Here is a 19,256-nt window from a genome sequence, read left to right as displayed (position 1 = left end):
AGAGGCCAGACTCGCCTGGAAGTTCTTTCTGTTCCATTCATTGAGTCATTGCGTTGGGGGGAATGTAAATCAGTGAAGGTGCAGATCCTGTGTATGTGTGTGGACCAGAATTTGTATGAACACTTGGTAGAGTTAGTCCAGTGAGTTGCTTCCTGTCTGCATGTTTAGATGTCAGTCATGTTAGCTTGTCTACGCGCTGTGTGTGTGTGAGTATGTGTGTGTGCGGTCGGGGTTCCAAGTCATGCGTTGGACATCTCGGCCTTGCTTAGGGCGATGGCCAGCTCCAGGTCTTCCTGCTCCTGCTGCCTGAGCCTCTTCAGCCGCTCGCGCTCGGCTCGCTCGCTCTCTCGCTTCGCCCACTCCAGCTGCTGAGCCTCGTTCCCAAACTACACACACACACAGAGACAGAGACAGAGAGAGAGGACTATTAAATAAATGTCTGATATGGCTTTATTCACATTGATCCCCAACGGTTCGGTGTGCATGTGAACTGCAGATTAATTACACAGTTTATAGTTAACCATCAGTATAAAATAAAGTTTTACAGGAGAACGTTACGCTGGTAATGTTAGCAGCACTGCTAATGAAAGAAGGATCTGCACGCTTACGGGATGATACCGTCAGGCTCTGTTCAGTGAAAATGAGTGCTGGGCAAAGGTAAATCATAATGTGTTCATATGTTATCTCGTAAAATGTAGTTGTTTGAAAAGATGTTTTCATAGCAACATAAATAGATATTAGAGATGAATTATGAGCTGTTTACGGCTGTTTACAGCTTATAATAAATAATTAAAACTACTAATGACAATTAATTTTTAAATTAAATCAAAATATAAGCTTTTAATTCCGTAACATTTGAATAGTTAGTTTTTAAGAAGAAAAGTAAAAGGAAAACATTTAGATTTGTTGATGGTTTACTGACTTCAGAGCGTTGAAATTATTTTTGCGGCAGTGGATTCTTGTAGACCAGCTGCTATAATGAAACAACAAAGGGATCTGTATCTGCCAATATGGATCATCAATGATCGGATATTATTATCCGCGGCAAACAAACGTGATGGTGATCTCTAAAATGTATATTTACTCCCTTTTTTGTGCTGATCCGATCCGAACCTTGAGTTTTATGTATGTGTACAGATTGTAAAGCCCTCTGAGGCATGCGATTTTGGGCTATACAAAATAAATTAAACTGAATTGATCCGTTGCACCACTACCATGTTCCTCCCAGTGTTGTTTTCGTTAACGAAAACTATGACGAAATATGTGTGCCAACAACCTCACCATCTCCCCGAGATGATGATGAGACGGCACTGACTCCATCTTATGTAATTGACGAACAAAGACGAGACTAAAAGTGGTTTAAAAAAGAAAAACTTTACCAAAATCTCTTTCTCTCCTTTTTCCCCGCCGTCCTCTTCCACTTCCTGTTCCCCTCTCTCGCGCTATAGCAATGCTAAATCTCTGTCCTGGTCTTAGACCTCAGTCCTCAGTCCTGACAATTATGCTACTAAAATTCATCAAGTTGGCGGTTTGAGGGTCCGGTTAGGTTGGTTGGTGGCGGATTGGCACTAATAACGGGCCAGTGGATGCGACTGACCCGCGCATCTCTAATGCGAAAAGTCAGGAGTAAAGCTGTAATCTTAATCATCCAGCCTGCGTTATCATCAGATCATTATAAGATAACATTTTATGTATGTATGTATGTATGTATGTATGTATGTATGTATATATATATATATATATATATATACACACACAATATATATATATATATATATATATATATATATATATATATATATATATATATATAGATTAATCGCGATCAATCGCTTGCTTTGTTCTGCAGTTTCTGTCCTCCGCAAGCAGTGGGTGCTGCCGCGAGCCGCTCCACCTCACAGAGCGCTCAGTCTGCCTTGCTCGCCGCATCCAGAGTGAACATTAATCGCGCATGCGCAAAGCCGCCACTGAGATACCTGTTGGCTGTCTTTCACATCTCCACCTCATTCAACCAGACTTCAGTGCACTTGTTCAAGCCAACACAGACTGGACTTTTCTTACTGAGTAAGAACAACTGAACTGAACAAGATCAAAAGCACTTATTGCTTTTTTAATCAATTGCTGGTCTTTAACATACATCTTTAAAAAAGTAAGCAACATACTGTACATGACAAAAGAAGGAGTGGCTTGTCCCTCACAGGGACCCTTACTACTGAACGGACTGTTTATGTTGTTCCCTGATTAAAGACAAATGTTTCTTCTTCAGCATGATATTAAGCTGTTTTACATTAGAATAAAATAGTCTATAACATCTGAAAATAAATACAATATTTAATTGAATGACCAGTCATATAGAAGCATTAAAAAAATAAATACATCAAATAATACATACAAATAATACATCTTTCTGGGATTAATCGCATTGAGCGCGCTTTGTTCTGTAGTTTCCGTCAGATGTGTGTGTATGTATGCATACATACATAAAAATAAAAAAAATAAAAAAACACAAAAAAAAAAAAAAACACACTAGGAAGTTTTGCCCCATGCAAAAAGACAAAAACAGATCCTCATTTGAAATGTCTTTTTTTACATGTGTATTTTGGTAAAATCCTGATATTGTTAGTGTCCTTATCGTATGGGTGGGTACATAATATGATGACAGTAACGAGCCAGAGGGACACCAGCAACCACTATGTAAAGCATGTTGCCCTTCATTGTGTGCTTGTGTGATTGGCAAGGAATAACGTTGAAAATCGAGGATTTTTACTGGTCTTTTTTTCTTCTTACTTAAACAAAGTGTATTCTGAGTGGCAAAACAAATGTATTCGGTGTTAAAAAAAAAGCACCTGAACAACTTCAGACAAGACTGATGGTTGTGACGTGGCTTATTCATGAGACCCATATTTAAGATTCCCAAAGCATTTACGTAACCTCGCAACAGTGAGGACGAAATGGGATTTCCCATATTCGTACAGATTGAGATTATAAATATATTGCCAACATATCTTTATGTGTCACTTCTTTAAAGCTTTGAGCTCCATTTCCTGTTTCAGCCACACATGATGGAACATCTATCGAACAAATGCTTCAACCTACCCATCTAAAACCTTCCGCCTTAACGGTCTCTCATTATTATTATAAATTGTTTTATGTGAAGTTCACTGCTTGTTCAATCTCTTACCTTGACTTTGTCCGGTCCTGTCAGAGAGGTGGATTACAGAACAGAGGTATTATAAACCAGACGTCCCTGAACTAGGCGTCTGCACAGGACATCACACCACACAGACACTATGAAGGGGACACCTGCACCGGTTCTGCTCAGTCCACTGTCTTCAGCTACTCTTTTTATATTGTTAGCAAGTGATTCTGCTAGCTTCAAACTGCAGGCTAGTTAGCGTTGACTGAAATGACTTACGATGCTAATGTGCTACTGAAGGCGAAGTAGACACTTGTTGCCGATAAGTGTCACAGGTGGGACAAATGGACTGAGGTGAAACAGACTGTTCAGGGAATCCCTTCACATGGGGACAAACAACACCGGGAGGAAAAGGAAGGAGCAGCTAAACAGGAGATATGACATGCAGAGTAAAAATAAAAAGATGTCATCAAACTGCAGAATGAAGAAGCCGAAGAAATCCTGCCATTCAAGGACAAGCCTCGGGCTCCTCCTTTACGCCATGAGGACAAGGTTGTACTCATAGCAGATGGAATTATTGTTTCATCAAAGCTATTTCAATGTATGTAACTAGTCAGATTGTTGTTGGGCTGCTGGGAAAACTGCTAATGAAGCCTAGATCTAAATGTTAAAATGTCACATAATTTCAGCAAGAACCAGTTCACATTATATCAAGTCTGTTTTGGATTTTGTCCCCCATCAATTCCACTGGAAAGCAATTTGAATACCACATCTCAGTGTATTAGACGGTTTAAAGGCCATGAGCTTAAAATAATAAAATGTCTGTTTGAGTGAATGGCTGGAATGAGATGGTTTTGTGTGAGTAGCCTTAGATTTAGCAGCTGATTAAATACATGTATTATTACAAAAGCTAGTTAAAGCTTTTAAAGCTGCAAGAACCTTAAACTGGTAATGCAGAATTGTGTTAATGCTTCATGGTTCAAAAGACGTCTTTGAATGGCTGGCATGTTTTAAATTACATGCTTATTAATTTTTATGTAAAATTATTTAATTTATAGACAGTAAAGCGGTCACTTTATATTTATATAGGAAGCTTGAGAGTGTACTCTTCAAAATAAGGATTCCAAAGGGTTGTTCCTGAAGGGCTTCTGAAGAGGTCTTTGTAAGACTTAGGGTTCCAGTAAGAACCCTTTTCATCCCAAAACCCCCTTTTAGAATAAAGAGTGTCCAAGTGTTCTTTATAAGACTAAGGGTTCCATTAAGAATACTTTTCATAAAGGACCCATTGTGGAAGAAATAATTAATCAAGGATTGTTAAAAGAGGGTGGAGAGCGATCTATGGGATAGAGAAGGGTTCCTCGGTAGAACCCACTACACCATAGAAGGGTTCTCTGGAGAACTGTTTATTGGGGGTTCCGGATGAAACCTTTCAAAGATGGTTCTAGATACAACCCTTTATGTTGGTTTCTAGGTGTGACGATCTGAAAAATGATTATGATTAAATAAATAAATAATTATCAAAAAGGGTTCTCCTGTGAGAACAAGTCAAAAAACCCTATCAGGGTTCTTGTCAGCCCCTTTATTTCTAAGAGTGTGGTGGTGAGAAAACGCAAACCACAGTGACTTAAGACATGCAGAACAAGAACAGAATTAAAGCACCGATCAAAGGAACATCGTAACACACACACACACACACACACACACACACACACACACACACACACACACACACACACACACACACACACACACACACACACAAACAAAGGTCATGCAGGGCAGACAGACTCAAGAGCTAGGAGTTGAGCGGTGATACTGCTGTGTCTCATGTAAATTAAATCAGACTAACAGTTGAACTGAGTAGCACCAGCCAGACAGAAGCCTTATTCTCTCCACCCATCTCTACTGATCCAGACTGTGACCACTATGCCAACGCACTGCTGATATTAGCCCTCAGTCTTTGTGAAACCCTGACAAATGTATGATATTCTTCCCGGCAAAAAAAATAAAAAACTTTACATAGCTTTAAATAAATTAATAATTAAAGGTCATTTCAGACGCAGTCACAGCATCAGGCTGTTGTTAATCAATAAATAGTCCCAGCACATAACCCCTCCACACACACTTTAATACTCTACCTACACGATTGTGTGAATATGAGACACATTTTTGTGAGAACTCCCTGTTTCAGAGCTGTGATGGGGTATTAACAGTGTGAAATGTGTGTGGGTTGTTCACAAACAGGGGAGCTTGTTAGCATGGAGAACAGATACTGGTGGGAGAAGCTAAAGCAGAGGTTGCCTTTTGTGTTGTCCTGCCCTATTAAGTACTTCCATTGTGACACTAATTTTGTAGCTCAGTGAACTGAGCTGTGTGAGCTTATTGTACTATATTGTACTTTTCTCAACTTTACCACGACATATGAAATATTAATGGTGCTGCTGTGTTACGTAAATGGGATTGAACGCAGCGTACTGCCTTGGACACAGGGCTGAAATCACAGTGTTAACTGTCTAATGTATACTGTATATATTTGTGGGCATTAAAGTAAAAAAAGAAAAGATTATTTTCTGGTTGTCTCAGAAAATAGGTAATTCATCATAAATTTGAATTGATAATTTAAACAATTGATAGTTGCAGCCTTAATCTGGACATCTGATTGTGGTCCTCTGCATTTGTTAATAAGAATTCTCCTTCTCCCAACTCTCAATATGCAAACAACAAACATGTCTTTCTTAACTGATTCAGATACCAAGTAGGGAGATGAGATCACTGTTGTAAAATCTGTAATTAGATTCAAACCCCATAAACATGTTTAAAGACCTACAGTCTCGACTGAGATGCATTCATACTACTCCGATATATCCCATGAGCACTTTCAGCCCTTAAAAAGTGACCTTGTCGCATGCTCAGTTCACTAGTGAATGTGCTAGTGTCGGTGTCTAGACGAGGCCACACTGCTCTACGCAGACAGTTTTAACAGTATCACCCATCTCAACTTACAGAACTGAAGTCTGCAAAACCTGAGGCGGGCTCTTTAGGGTCTTTACTTGATGCAGAGGGCGGGGCGAAGGGGTCTTTCCCACTGAACGGGTCTCCCAGGCCCTTTTTACTCTGAAACGGGTCAATGGCGTCGCCGCCGAATGGCTGGAAGGGGTCGCATGGTTTGGAAGGGTCCGCTGTGCCAGACGTACTCACTGGTGTGCTCTTACCTGAAGACATAAAAGACAAGAGGTAAGCATCGTCCCAGGGGAAGAGCGTTTTCATCTGTTTTTTTTTGTTTTGTTTTTTCCAATCATACCGACAGATGCTTGCTGAATAAAACAGCAACTTGTTAAGAGTACTCATCTGACAAACCAATAGAAAACAACACAAATTCGGAAATGCTAATGATCTGTTCGCATGCTGCATTTTTTGCGCCCTAAAATGTATTGTTGTCCATGGAAACGGTGAGAGACACCCTAATGGTGTGCAAGCGCCTATTTTTTTTAATAGCACGAGGGCTGCACCCCAAGATAAAAATATTCAGCCTTTGGAATGCTACAGAACGCACTGCACGTCATGTGACGGGGGAACAACCAATCACAGCCGGCCGATATATTTTGTTTCATCTGTAAATATCCAAAATATATGAAGGAGATGTTAATTATTTTAGTGCAGGGCTACCCGGAGCTTTATGACCAGTCCAACGGACTATTTCACCCTCTTCCCCTTTTCTGTCCAACGACATCACATCCAGTTGAAAGGTCGGCCAGTGGGACAACAGACAAATGGAGCAGTAAAGCTACCGTGAGGGAATTAAAAACTGTATATAAGAAGTGGACGTAGACATAAGTTTTGAAGCCTCGAGCTCTGCGATTTTGCCGTCGCCATCTTGGATTACGTCCGTCGCCATGCTGTTTTTTGCAACCAATGACGGAAGTTATTATATTTGGAATGCAAAAGAGTGACGTAGTGTACAGTGGATAAAATAAGTATTGAACACGTCACCATTTTTCTCAGTAAATATATTTCTAAAAGAGCTATTGACATTTTCACCAGATGTCGGTAACAACCAAAGTAATCCATACATCCAAATAAATTCAGAAATTAAGTTACGCGTAATAAAATGGAATGACACAGGGAAAAAGTATTGAATGTGCTGACTGAAATTTATTTAATACTTTGTACAAAAGCCTTTGTTGGTTCAAGACATCTCCTGTATAGAGAAACTAGTCTTATGCATTGCTTAGGTGTGATTTGGGCCCATTCTTCCACACAAAAAGTCTTCAAATCTTGAAGCTTACGTGGGGACTCTGGAATCAAATAGAAAATCTATGGAAAGAACTAAAGATCAGTCAGAAAAAAAGTAAATGTTATATATATGGTAACATATATATGGTTTATAAGGTTTTGAGCTGCTACTGGTAAAAATATATGTTACAATAAGACTATGAAAATATGTAAAAAATTCCTTTTTTGCTTTTTTAACATACCTTTAAACCTTCACAAAAATACATAAGATGTATGTTAAAGACCAGCAATTGACTAACTTTATATAAAAGCAGTGTGGTGGAAATGTATCAATGTTCTTCTAAATGTAACTATATTGCTGAACTCTGAAAGCAGAGACAGCTCATCTTGACCTAGTCAGATCAGCGCCATCGAAATGGGACAATAACAGAATTTATCTTATTATTGTTTAGGCTACGTTTGTCTTTCTGTCCCTCACTCTTTCCTCTCAGGGCCGCATTCAAACATCTTCCAAACATACAGCCAAGGCCTGCTGTGTGAGGGGAGGAAGGAGGACACTGCAAGGAGGAGCAGGGGGGAGGGGCAAACATTTCCAAAATAATTGTGTGTAAAACTCTGGACTATTTTTCTGGGTCAAACCTCCTCACCATCTGTGGTGAAAGAGCTCTGTATATTCAATTTCATTATTCCAAGTATCTGTTTAATAAATGCTGAAGGACATTTAAGTGTTTCACATCGCATTTGTTTTCTCTAAAGGAGATTGAAAAGGTTAATTTCCATTACAGTCAGTAGCGATAATAAAAGTTTTAAGACACTTCCGCATCGTCTTCACGCAACAGAACTGGAGGTTTCCGTCTGGAGGGAATTTAGGTGCTGGAAATCAATCTATCTTTGTGTTGACTATGTTTAGTTTAGTCAGTGAGGCTCGCAGCTAAATTTCCGTAACTTTATCATCATCATCGCAGCGTCCAGGTTTTAGTTGCTTGGTGACTGCAAGCGAGACAGGAGCGCAAAAAAAAAGAAGAAAGCGCCACGGCTGGTGTTTTCACACCCAACATGTGAACAGCCTCCTAAAGCATTCTTTTAAAATAAATCATTGGTGGGAATATGGACACACAGAGAAGATGCTTCTGGGATAGCAGAGAAATACTCGGCTTTGTGGTGAGGAAGACGTGCTGAGAGAAAAACAAAAACATGTAATATCAAAGGCTTCAGGTCTCGCCGTATCTCAAGAGGAGGAAGTAAAGCAAGTAAAGTGCATGTGTTCACTGATAGCTGAGATATAATGACTCGGCACTGCAGCGTACATGAGTAATTCTCACCTCAGTGAACTAAATTGATAACGCAGCATCTGATTTGATCTGTTGTGGATCTCTCACACACACACACACACACACACACACACACACACACACACACACACACACACACACACACACTCTTTTCATAGCTGTGCCCACGCCCTTCTTCCCTGCCGCTGTCACCTCAAAAGATAGCTACCAGCTTTTGAAAGTCACACGAGTTTCGCCCCCACCCCAAAGCAATGCACATCGAGTTCCAACGAAACGTCACATGCTGAAATACTTGGCTGGTGTAGGAAATAACACGTAGCGAAAAACAGCAGCCAGAGGACGCAAATCAACAGAGATATCCCACAACACACGGAGCATTCTCAACGGTTTCCTGGTGAAACACTTGGTTGGGTTTTGCCCACATTACCAACTGTTGGTTCACCAGTTTACCAACGAGACAAATAAACTTCTGTTGTTCATGTTCTTCGACCACACGTTCACATTCATGGTAATAGTCCACAATGCTAAATTTGCAATTCTGTCAGGATTTATGCATATAAAACTAGATCCCTTGGTCTCTAGAGTTTTTTTTTTTTAAATGAAAAAATAAAAATAGTGCTAAATGACAATCACAATTTCCCAAACCTCAAAGCAACCCCAAACCATACGTTTACAATTATCAGGGTTCATACACATTTTGACCAATGGATTTCCATGATTTTTTCATGACTTTTAACCAAATTTCCATGACCAAACATTTAGGGAAATCTTGGTGTATACATAAATTGCCTTAAAGAGGGGAAAATATGTACAATTGTATGTCAAATTAAAAACCAATTTTAAGTCTTGAGTTTATTTATTTATTCATTCTTCAGGTTGGGATTAGAAATAAGGGTTTCAAACTGTTTTTTTACTGAAGAGTTGCTTTTGATGAACCCTTAAAAAAAAACCTTTTCATCTTAAGAGCACTTCAGTTCTCCAAGTAAAGTTGAAAGCATGGATATTAATAGAGAACGCTCAAAATCCAGACCACAGCCCCCCCAGAAACTGTATTAGTGAACCATGAGCTTTGTGGGTTGCCCCAGCCCTTTGGAGTTCGAGAGGAAACCATTGGATTATAAAATGGTTCTCAGTGGAACCCCCTGGGTCGGTACCAGATGAAACCCATAGAAAAAAAGGGTTCTCTATACAACCTCCTGGGTGTGTTCTTGATAGCACCCTTAGATGGTGGAACGGTTCTGTATAGAACCTCCAGAGAGGGTCTTAGTGGGAACCCTTACATCCTAGAAGGGCTGTCTGTAGAATCTCTCGCAGGGGGTTCTGGATTCTAGATAGCGCCTATAGAGTGTATGTGTGACAAATAATATCAACTGAAAAGAACCATGCTCTGAAAACTAGACAGTCGAGTATTTCCAGGAACACAATAAGAACATGCATTATATAATTCTGTCCTGGTTATCAGCGTCGGTGATGTTGTGCAAAAATTACACATAAAAGACAACAGTTGTCATGGTAATGACAGTAATTATGGAGAGTTGAAGCTTGCCCTGGCAGAGGATCGTGGGAACGTTAAGAGCACACCATGCTGCTTGTATAGGTGTTAAAACCACAGAGCCAATCAAACCGTTGTCATACAACACACACATGCTCATTTAGTTCTATTACCCAAATACCTCGGCCGATCGGGGTGAGCAGTTCATTTCACACACTGAGCAAAACTGCATGCCTGGCAATCAGTTTTTTTCTCTTTCGGTAAACTGCATACGCGCACACACACTTAAGAAACCACAAACGAGCTCCACCCTGTTTTAAAATAATCAACGACATCAGTGGCATCCAATTTTAATGTCTATCACAGGATTGTACCTGCATTATTTGAAGTGGTAGAGCATGCATATCATACACACGTGTGTACTTAAAAGACAAAGAATATAATTGAATAAATTAAGACAATTTGTACAGTGGTTACAATGCTGGCATTCGGCCGCTGCACACAGCCTAACCTTCTATGAACCCGTCAGCCTTGTACACACGTACACACACACCACACACACACACACACACACACACACACACACACACACACACACACACACACACACACGAGAGGAAGCAAGTTTGGGTGTGTCTGCAAACAGGCCAAGCAAACCGCATATCATCGCTCTTACAACATCACCTTCACGTGTGCCTACACATAAACATCAGAGCAGCAGTTTGTGAACAATCATGATATGAAAATAAATAGAAAAACCTGGCATCCACGCTGTAACGGACTTATTTCTCTCTAGCTCAATTCCACAACCACTGACTCAGCAAAGCGTGTGGAGTAGTGTAATAGCAGCACCCGTGGCCACAGCTTATGGTTGGAAAGCGAGATTCTGGAACTATAAGCACCAAGTCCCAAGGGGCCGTGTTGTGCTGTCCCCAAAGATACTGTTTTGATCCTTTGTGATCGTGACATCCATCTGTAAAGGAATCCGCACAATTGGAAGCATTACATCCAACATTTTCCTCAAAGCCCTCCAGTTTGGTCGGACTTCCCTCTTAAGCCTCTGGAGTTCTTTGCATTTGTATCTTAAAAAACTGGAAACACCGTAGTTGCATCCCTCCACCACCAAGTTTAAATCCACGTCTTTTCAAAATGTCATTGCGTCATCATTTTATCCTATTATGTTTCATTCTAGTGTGGCGATAAGAGAGCCTTGTGCAGCAAGCACACTGCATGGACTCCTGCGGGCTTAATAATAATAATTCCTCATTTGATTCATTTTGCGATATACCGCACCCGAGCAGCCCAGGCGTTCGTATATTTTTCTGTTTGTGGCCCTCGGTGAAAAAAGTTTGGACACCCCTGCTCTGATGCCGTGTTCACACCAAAATAGTTATGAAATATTTGCGCGTCCAGATTACATGTTAAGTCAATGCACAGACGCGTTAGGTTGCGAAAAAGCGGATTTTTCGCCGGGCGTCGCGATAGAGGCGAAACGGCGTTGCGAATATTCGCAACTCCGCTTTTCCGCCGGCGTTCAAATATTTCAACTCCAGCGAATAATTCAAGCCAATCAGTGTTGAGAAGCTCCGCCCAGCATCACCGCCGTTACTGAATCAAACTGCTGGTCCGCTGAAGGAGCGCTGGAAGCGGCTTCATTCAGACACTCGTCCTGGAGGAGTCGAGCTGTGTGCGACTACGGATAATATTATGAACCCAGACACGGGGGCGGTTGATGTTCCGACGTCTATGAGACTTCCTCAACAAGTATAAAGCAGAACTAGTGGTTATTTCAATGCTGAATGGCGGAAATAGTAAATACTTTCACAAACACGGAGATAGAAGCTCCGCCCGGCATCACCGCCGTCCTGCCATTACTGAATGAAACTGCTGGTCCGCTGAAGGACCGCTGGAAGCGGCTTCATTCAGACACTCGTCCTGGAGGAGTCGGAGCTGTGTGTGACTACGGATAATATTATGAACCCAGACACGGGGGTGGTTGATGTTCCGACGTGTGTGGGACTTTCTCAACAAGTATAAAGCAGAACTAGTGGTTATTTACCTGGTGGATGAAGGAAATAGTAAATGTTTTCAAGACACAGAGATAAGCCCCGCCCCCTTTCCCCAGCGATGGTTGTGAAAAAAACAGATTAACCACAGAGCGAATTTTTCACCTGCGATAAAGGCGAAGTGGCGTTGCGAAAATTCGCAACTGTTTTGGTGTGAACACGGCATAAGGATTCCAAAACTGTATGGTAATCCTGTGTAGCTTCATGCTATCGATATGAAAAGTCATATTTTCAAAAATCGGGGGGTGCTCTCCCAAGTCACTGTCATGGTTTATGTTCATATTTATTGTGGAATAGTGTCATAAACATGAACAATTTACTTATATTGACTTGTAAGGCCATGATGTACCGTTTTTTTTTGCTGCATCACACCCATTTTGGGGGGCTGTGGGGTTCAGTTAACACAACATGACATCATTCACACACTGATGGGAGGGACTAAGGTGCCACCTGCCCATCAGGACTAGAACATTCACACACTCTCTCTCTCTCTCTCACACACACACACTCACACACACACACACACACAGTAGGCACACCTACGTGAGTCTTGCCCAAGGACACGTCGACCTGGACTAGCGGAGGATGAAGGACGACCCTGCTTACCACTGAGCCACAGTCGCCCCGCAGTTGTAGTACAAGTATTATTAGTAGTATAGGTATTAGTAGCAGTAGTGGTAATTGTAGTAGTAGTAGCAGTAGTAGTAATAATATAAATATTAGCAGAAGTAGTCACAGTATTAGTATTAATTAAAAAAGTTTAAAAGTTAGAAACAGGAAAAGTCTCCTGAAAGAGCTGAACATTTTGGTGTACTTCCAACAAATCAGACCCATTAGAAGTGTGTGTCTACTGCAGAGGCTTTGCCCTCTGCCTGAATTTTATATATATTTTGCTGTTGGGGAGTTTATACAAATGCAGCATCCAAGTGACAGATCGCAAGCTGCAAAAATGGCGGACACAGGAAATCTAAAAAAAAAAAAAAAAATACACAAATATAGTGACGCAAAATGCAGAGCACCGTGGCCATGGGCTTCTTGTGTCATCGAGCCGGGGCCAACTTTGAATGTTGGTTTACAAACTACAATTGTCATTTTGATTTTAAAAAGGGCCCATATTTAAAATATATATATATATTTGTGTACAGACTTTTGTGTTATGCATCTAGTAAGTGCGTTATTAAGATTTTAGTTATACGTGTGCAAATCTAATTTTGACAACGTCAGACAAATCCTGGAGCACCCCTGTGATTTAGACCGTACAGAAGACATTCAAAGCCGATCACCTCGTTATTTAAGACAGATTCTAAAGCCTCTATGTGACACTCACCACTGGGTGGTTTGGGCCTTGGGGGAACACTTTTCTTCGGTGGTAGAGCTGGTGTGTCATTGTTCCTGCTGAAAGGGTCATCCACAAACACCGACTAAAGAAAGCGTGAGAGGAAGAACATGTGGTTGATTAGCAGTCAGCTGTAATTTCAATATACTAGAATCTGGCAGGAAGTGACACAACTCAAGAAATGATGGCATCAGGAAACACTTCAACTTATCAGTTAAAAAAACTAAACAGTTTGTGCCAATTATGCATTTTACAGGTAATATCTGGCCTAAAAAGTGATTTCAGGATGAGTGCTGGCCTCTGGTACCTTCTGGTAGTCTGGCAGCCAGCTGGCCCTGCCTTCAAAAGGGTCTCGGGGCTTCGACATGAGGCTGAAGTCTGCAAATCCAGCGGAGCTGTTGCTGCTGCTGTTGCTGTTGAACGAACTACTGCCGAACGGGTCCAGTGTGCCAAATAGGTCTGAAACAAGTAACAATGAATTCACGTCAACAAGCACATTTACATTCCACAAGCTAAACTCTCACTTGGACTAATTATATCGTTCGCACTATCAACATAGTGTATGGCTAAAAAAGAGACCAAAACAAATCTCAAATGACATCGCGATACCCCAATTTTTAATAACTGTCTATTACCCACTGTCTGGCCCATTTTCTTCATCAACATGGGCAAGCAAAAAGATACACAAACTAGCAGATATCTTTAATGAGAATGGTTTGAGGTCATGTAATGATATACGTACTACCTATTACATAACTGCCTCATCTTTTTTTCTATATCTACAACTAAGATCTTCACTTAAAGCATACGCGTACCATGGAATGACCCATTCTATTTTGCATACACAAGGCCAAACCAAGGGATTAGTATCCAAACTAAACTCACTCTTTTCTATATCATCTTACAAACCCCGACATATTGAACAGGTCTGGGCCAAAGACCTCGAACACATGACGGAGAATGTGCAGCTGGACTGGGATTATATTTGGAAAGGTATACCTGGAACCTCGAAAAACCCCAACCATCAGCAGATTCACCTACATTTTACAACAATATGTACCCTGTGTACAGGAGGACTTTGTGGGCTCTTTCATGCACATGTTTTGGTTTTGTAAAGATGTAAATCTTTTTTGGAAAATGGTACGTTTCTTTTTGACAACGATCCTGAACTATGTGTAGTTCCATGCACTCCTGCCGTGCTGCTTCTAAATGACTTTCCCGCACTGGAATGATCACAGCATCAAAAACGCATCTTACTAACCGACCTGACAGCCGCAAAAGAAATGCTAGCAATGCGTTGGAGTCCACCTCATACCCTTACAAAACCCCAGTGGTTAGCTAGTTATCTTGATGTGGTGAACATGGAACTCTGAATAGCTAGAATACACTGTGCTGAAAGAAAAAACAATTTTATGCTGGTCTACGGCTTTAAGCAAAATTCAACAATGTATGTAAATGTATCATAATATAATACATTCCCTTGTATAATATTTGTAATGTATGAAGGGTGGAGGGGGGTAATTAACACTGTGTGTGTGTGTGTGTGTGTGTGTGTGTGTGCATATATGCATTTGTGTGTGTATATGCAGGTATACCCCTATGTATTTTACATTTTTTGTATGATTATGTGCATCGTTATGTACATGTATTGTACACATCTTTTCTTTACATGCATATCTAGAAAATCAATAAAATTGTGATAAAAAAAAAAGGCACATTTACACGTAGTGACCACAATCACCAGTATTGTTGAGACCACTATTCTTCTACTCCGGCATGTTGGACACTAAAGCTGACTAACATCTTTTTGTTTTTAAATTCAGCCAGGTTAATGTTCCCAGGAATTTGAAGCAAGTGGGAGTTGCACCCAAATGAAGGAGCGGGTCGCAAAGTCAATTCTTCTTGTGCTATAAAAAAATATGAATATGAAATAGTTCCCTTTCAATGAAACCTACTTACTTTGGTGCTTAGGTTGAGATTTGTGTCTATGAACAATTCTCTCAACAAGCATTAGATGGATTGCCAGGAAATCTGGTGCACTTTAGGAATAAGCGATATTAGCTCTTCTAGTACGGATCCTAAAGTAACATGGAACATTCTAATTACCGTAACTCTTCGAAAATTCACGCTATTGACTTAATTCCAACGGCTTCTGAACATTACGGTAATGGTGAAAAACAGTTGCGAGCTTGCCTGTGGGGGAGGGGTGAAAGTTTTGCCACTAGCTGGCCCACCTAAATCCCCCACTAACGGCCACTTTCCTGTCCCCACAAACAAGAAGGACACTGGGAAAAGAACAGACAGAAGGCCAGCCTGGGGTGAAAACAATGTACTCTCTTCCATAAAAGCACTCCCTGGATGTGTGGGGAGTGCAAGACTGGGTTCTGTCTTCAGCTGGACAGGAATTGCTTCAGGGAGCTAAAACTATCACTAGAACGCCTGTAACATGGACACTGACAGCTCTACGCAAAAACAACTGTTTGAAATAATGTAAAATAGGATAAATTTCATTTTTGTAATCTCAAAAGTTTTCTTCATGTTCATTTACAATTGTTTATGAAGAGAAACCTGATGACAATTCAAATATGTTTTTTTTAATGTTTTTGTTATTAAACACTGTTTTAAGCATTTATAACATAATAATGACAAATATTTGCCAGATTTTGAATGTTACATTTCTCCTGAAAAAAGGAGCAAAATAATATAGCCAAAATACATTTTTGGAAACATTTATTGATAAAAGACAAAGGACTAGGCGGACTGTCATAATTACAGATGTAAAAGGACACATTTTAATTTAAACACATTAAACTAAGATGGTAAATATAGTTAACAATAAGCCTGCTAGGGTACGAAATATTTAAATTATTGTGTCATAAATGCCAGACTGCACCACAGCTAGTGTGGGTGCTGTGTAGCTGTATTTGAATCGGGAGGCGAGTAAGCAAACAGGATACCTTCCCTCTCCAGACATCGTTTTAATAGGCAAACCAACATGGTAACCTCAGGCTGAGCAAAAACAGTGGCCCCGCCGTGGTGACAGGCTCCAGTTACCTCCAATCACTGAGGCATTCAGGCCGATCCACACCGTGTACGTGTTTGCACCGACTACATTGATATCTTGGAGGAAATGAAAGAGCTTTTCGCCTGCCAAGGTGAACAAACAGCTGACTGAGAAGCTGACGTCAGATATTAATTCGTACAAGGGTTATGCCACTACAAAACAGACTAAACCCCTCTGAGACAGACTGAAGGATGTCACAGAACTGACTCCAATCTAACCCCAAAATAGGGGTGGGAAAAGTGTCTAGTTCTCTAAACTGTTGTGCCAAGGTTTACCACGGTCACTATCGCTTCAATATCTATGATTGCATTAAGACATTCTAGAAAATGCTATAAATAAATGAGCAATGTTGGATATTGGAGAGCCCAAAGATTGACAGATTCCATTAATTCTTTTGAATTTCAAAGAAAAGCCATGATATTCACTGTGGATGTGAGGGAATACAGAAAACTACCATACCAGGTCCTTTGGGTTTTGGGTTGCTTGAAGAGAATGGGTCATTGCTTGTGAAGTGACTGGCTTGCTGCTGGAAGCAGAAGAAGATTGAATAAATTAATGGTACCCACATTTCGATTTTACACTGTTTTGAGTGAACTCCTGAACAGGTGATACCAAAACTCTCAAGACATTCTCGGAGAACCCCAAAGAAAAACCTGAACTCAGCGGGTGTGACTTAGTGCTTTCAAATAAGCAAACAATGAGCAGTCATCTTAAAATCTGAAGGAATTTCATATAAAATGCCATGTTCTGGTCTTCAATCTTGAACAGGTACCTTGGAAGGTAACGTGGCGCTTTTACTGAAGGGGTCTGGTGTGGAGAAGGGATCCATCTTTGTGGTCTTCTTGAAGAAATCTTCCGACGAAGCCTTGAACGGATCGGTCTCTTTGAACGGGTCGCCTCCAAAAGGATCTGCAGCGGAAAATGACGGACAACTTCAGTTATCGGAGACTCTCACTGTGGCGTTTTCTTAAACTCTTTTAGTAACCAGAGAACAGGATCAGGCCTTGCTTTGTGACAGCGTGAGAAATACTGCAGTAGCTCCACATTGGTTTCAACTTTGTCAACGCAATTTTAATGTGCAATCAATGAGAATCAGCTGTTTGTTGCGGAAGGTAAAAAACAGAAATTTTGTATTTTGTATTTTTATGTTTTACAGTGGCGGGCCGTCAGGGCCTGCTAAGCCTTCTCTGCTGGCCTAAACAGAATCACAAAGTTATAGCTATTTTATAATTTAATTTTAAAATTCTTAATTTTTTTTATAATTAAAAGTGATATCTATTATATAATTTAATTGTTTTTCTCAAATACACTACATGTATTATAATTCTTTTCCCCTAATAGCTTATTTTCTCATTGCACAAGCTCCTGTCTTGTTCCTCAGCTTCTGGCTGCTCAGGCAGCTTTGCAGCTGGGTAAGCAGATTTCGTATCCAATCAGATTTCACCACCCAGCTGTTAAACAGCTGATCCACTGAAGGCACAGGTAGAAAATCCACGGCCCGCCACTGTTGTTTCGTAAAGTCTGGAGTTCACATCCACCTATGGATTGTGGGAGATTTGATTGAGTGGGCCAAAAAGAAGTCACCAATTAAAAACTTGTAAGCAGCACTTAATTCAATTCAGTTTATTTTATATAGCCCAACATCACAAATACAAGTTTGCCTCGGAGGCCTTTACAATCTGTACACCGGACATCCCGGTCCCGGGACCTCCCATCGGATCGGAACTTAATAACTTGAATAACTAACGATTGTATTCCAGTGACAGCACACAATCTCCTGTTCTGCCAATAACCATCGCAAAAGATTTTTTTGCGGAGAGTAAAATAAATACAATTATTGTATCACGACATGTACAGCTTTTTTTTTTATCTGCTGATGTTATGGATGTGCTTCGGAATGCTTTTGTTTTGACATAAAAGTACTATTTTTTTCTTCTTTTTATACCTTGAGTGACCAGACTAAAACATTTCGGAAAAAAATGTGTCACATGAAAGAAGTTAAAAACACTTTTCTCGAGACATCAGAAATGTTCTATTTTCACGAGCAATAACAGGCTTTATACAGTGGAGTAGTTTCACTGCTGTGTGAAAAAGGGTGATTTCTATCACTGATCTCCATCTACCGAGCTGAGAAGTGAAACTCCACAATATCGCTGAAGGGGGAAGTGTAACTGAAGTCACGGTTGCACACACTGCCGTTTCACATATGTGGAGTGACGTTGGCTAAAGACACAGCAGCCACCACAAGCATGGGTCTTTGGGAGCATTATTTGAGAGTTAAGGCACAATTTGTCAAAGAACTGTACCGAACTGTGCGATTGTTTTTTTTACAGTAAACCACCAAAATATGACTTAAAAAAACAACTTAAAAAAAGCATCATCATATCATAAAATATAACATGCATTGTATTTTTTTCATGACTTTATCTTATGCCCTTCACAGTCACAAATGGGAATTAGAAAACTCCTGATGAGTACATGTATTTTCAAAGGGCAGGGGAGAATATCCCACAGCATATAACAAAGCATGGTACAATCTTTGTTATATGCACAATCATGTATAAAAAAGGTGGATTGATAGAGCAGAGAAATAATACTAAAACCAGGTTTTGATTTATGGAATACTAATATTAAAAC

At 40.4% G+C, this 19,256-nt stretch overlaps 1 protein-coding gene across 1 annotated transcript in view; it reads right to left on the bottom strand.

Moving 5' to 3' along the window:
* Nucleotides 1–239: 239 nt before the first annotated feature.
* eps15l1a (epidermal growth factor receptor pathway substrate 15-like 1a) overlaps nucleotides 240–19,256 on the bottom strand; it is a gene marked incomplete at both ends in the record, with an annotated part of 51,034 nt that continues 32,017 nt past the window's right edge. Inside the window, 6 exons of the mRNA XM_079220998.1 lie at nucleotides 240–386; nucleotides 6,140–6,348; nucleotides 13,547–13,640; nucleotides 13,863–14,014; nucleotides 17,079–17,145; nucleotides 17,392–17,528. Coding sequence (XP_079077124.1) covers nucleotides 240–386; nucleotides 6,140–6,348; nucleotides 13,547–13,640; nucleotides 13,863–14,014; nucleotides 17,079–17,145; nucleotides 17,392–17,528 — 806 coding nt within the window. The remainder of the gene's footprint in view (nucleotides 387–6,139; nucleotides 6,349–13,546; nucleotides 13,641–13,862; nucleotides 14,015–17,078; nucleotides 17,146–17,391; nucleotides 17,529–19,256) is intronic.

The sequence above is a fragment of the Taurulus bubalis genome (assembly GCF_910589615.1).
Source record: "Taurulus bubalis genome assembly, chromosome: 7".
Classification (NCBI taxonomy): Eukaryota; Metazoa; Chordata; class Actinopteri; order Perciformes; family Cottidae; genus Taurulus; species Taurulus bubalis.
Note: the sequence above shows the minus strand (reverse complement) of the source record. Positions and strands in the feature narration are given on the sequence as shown.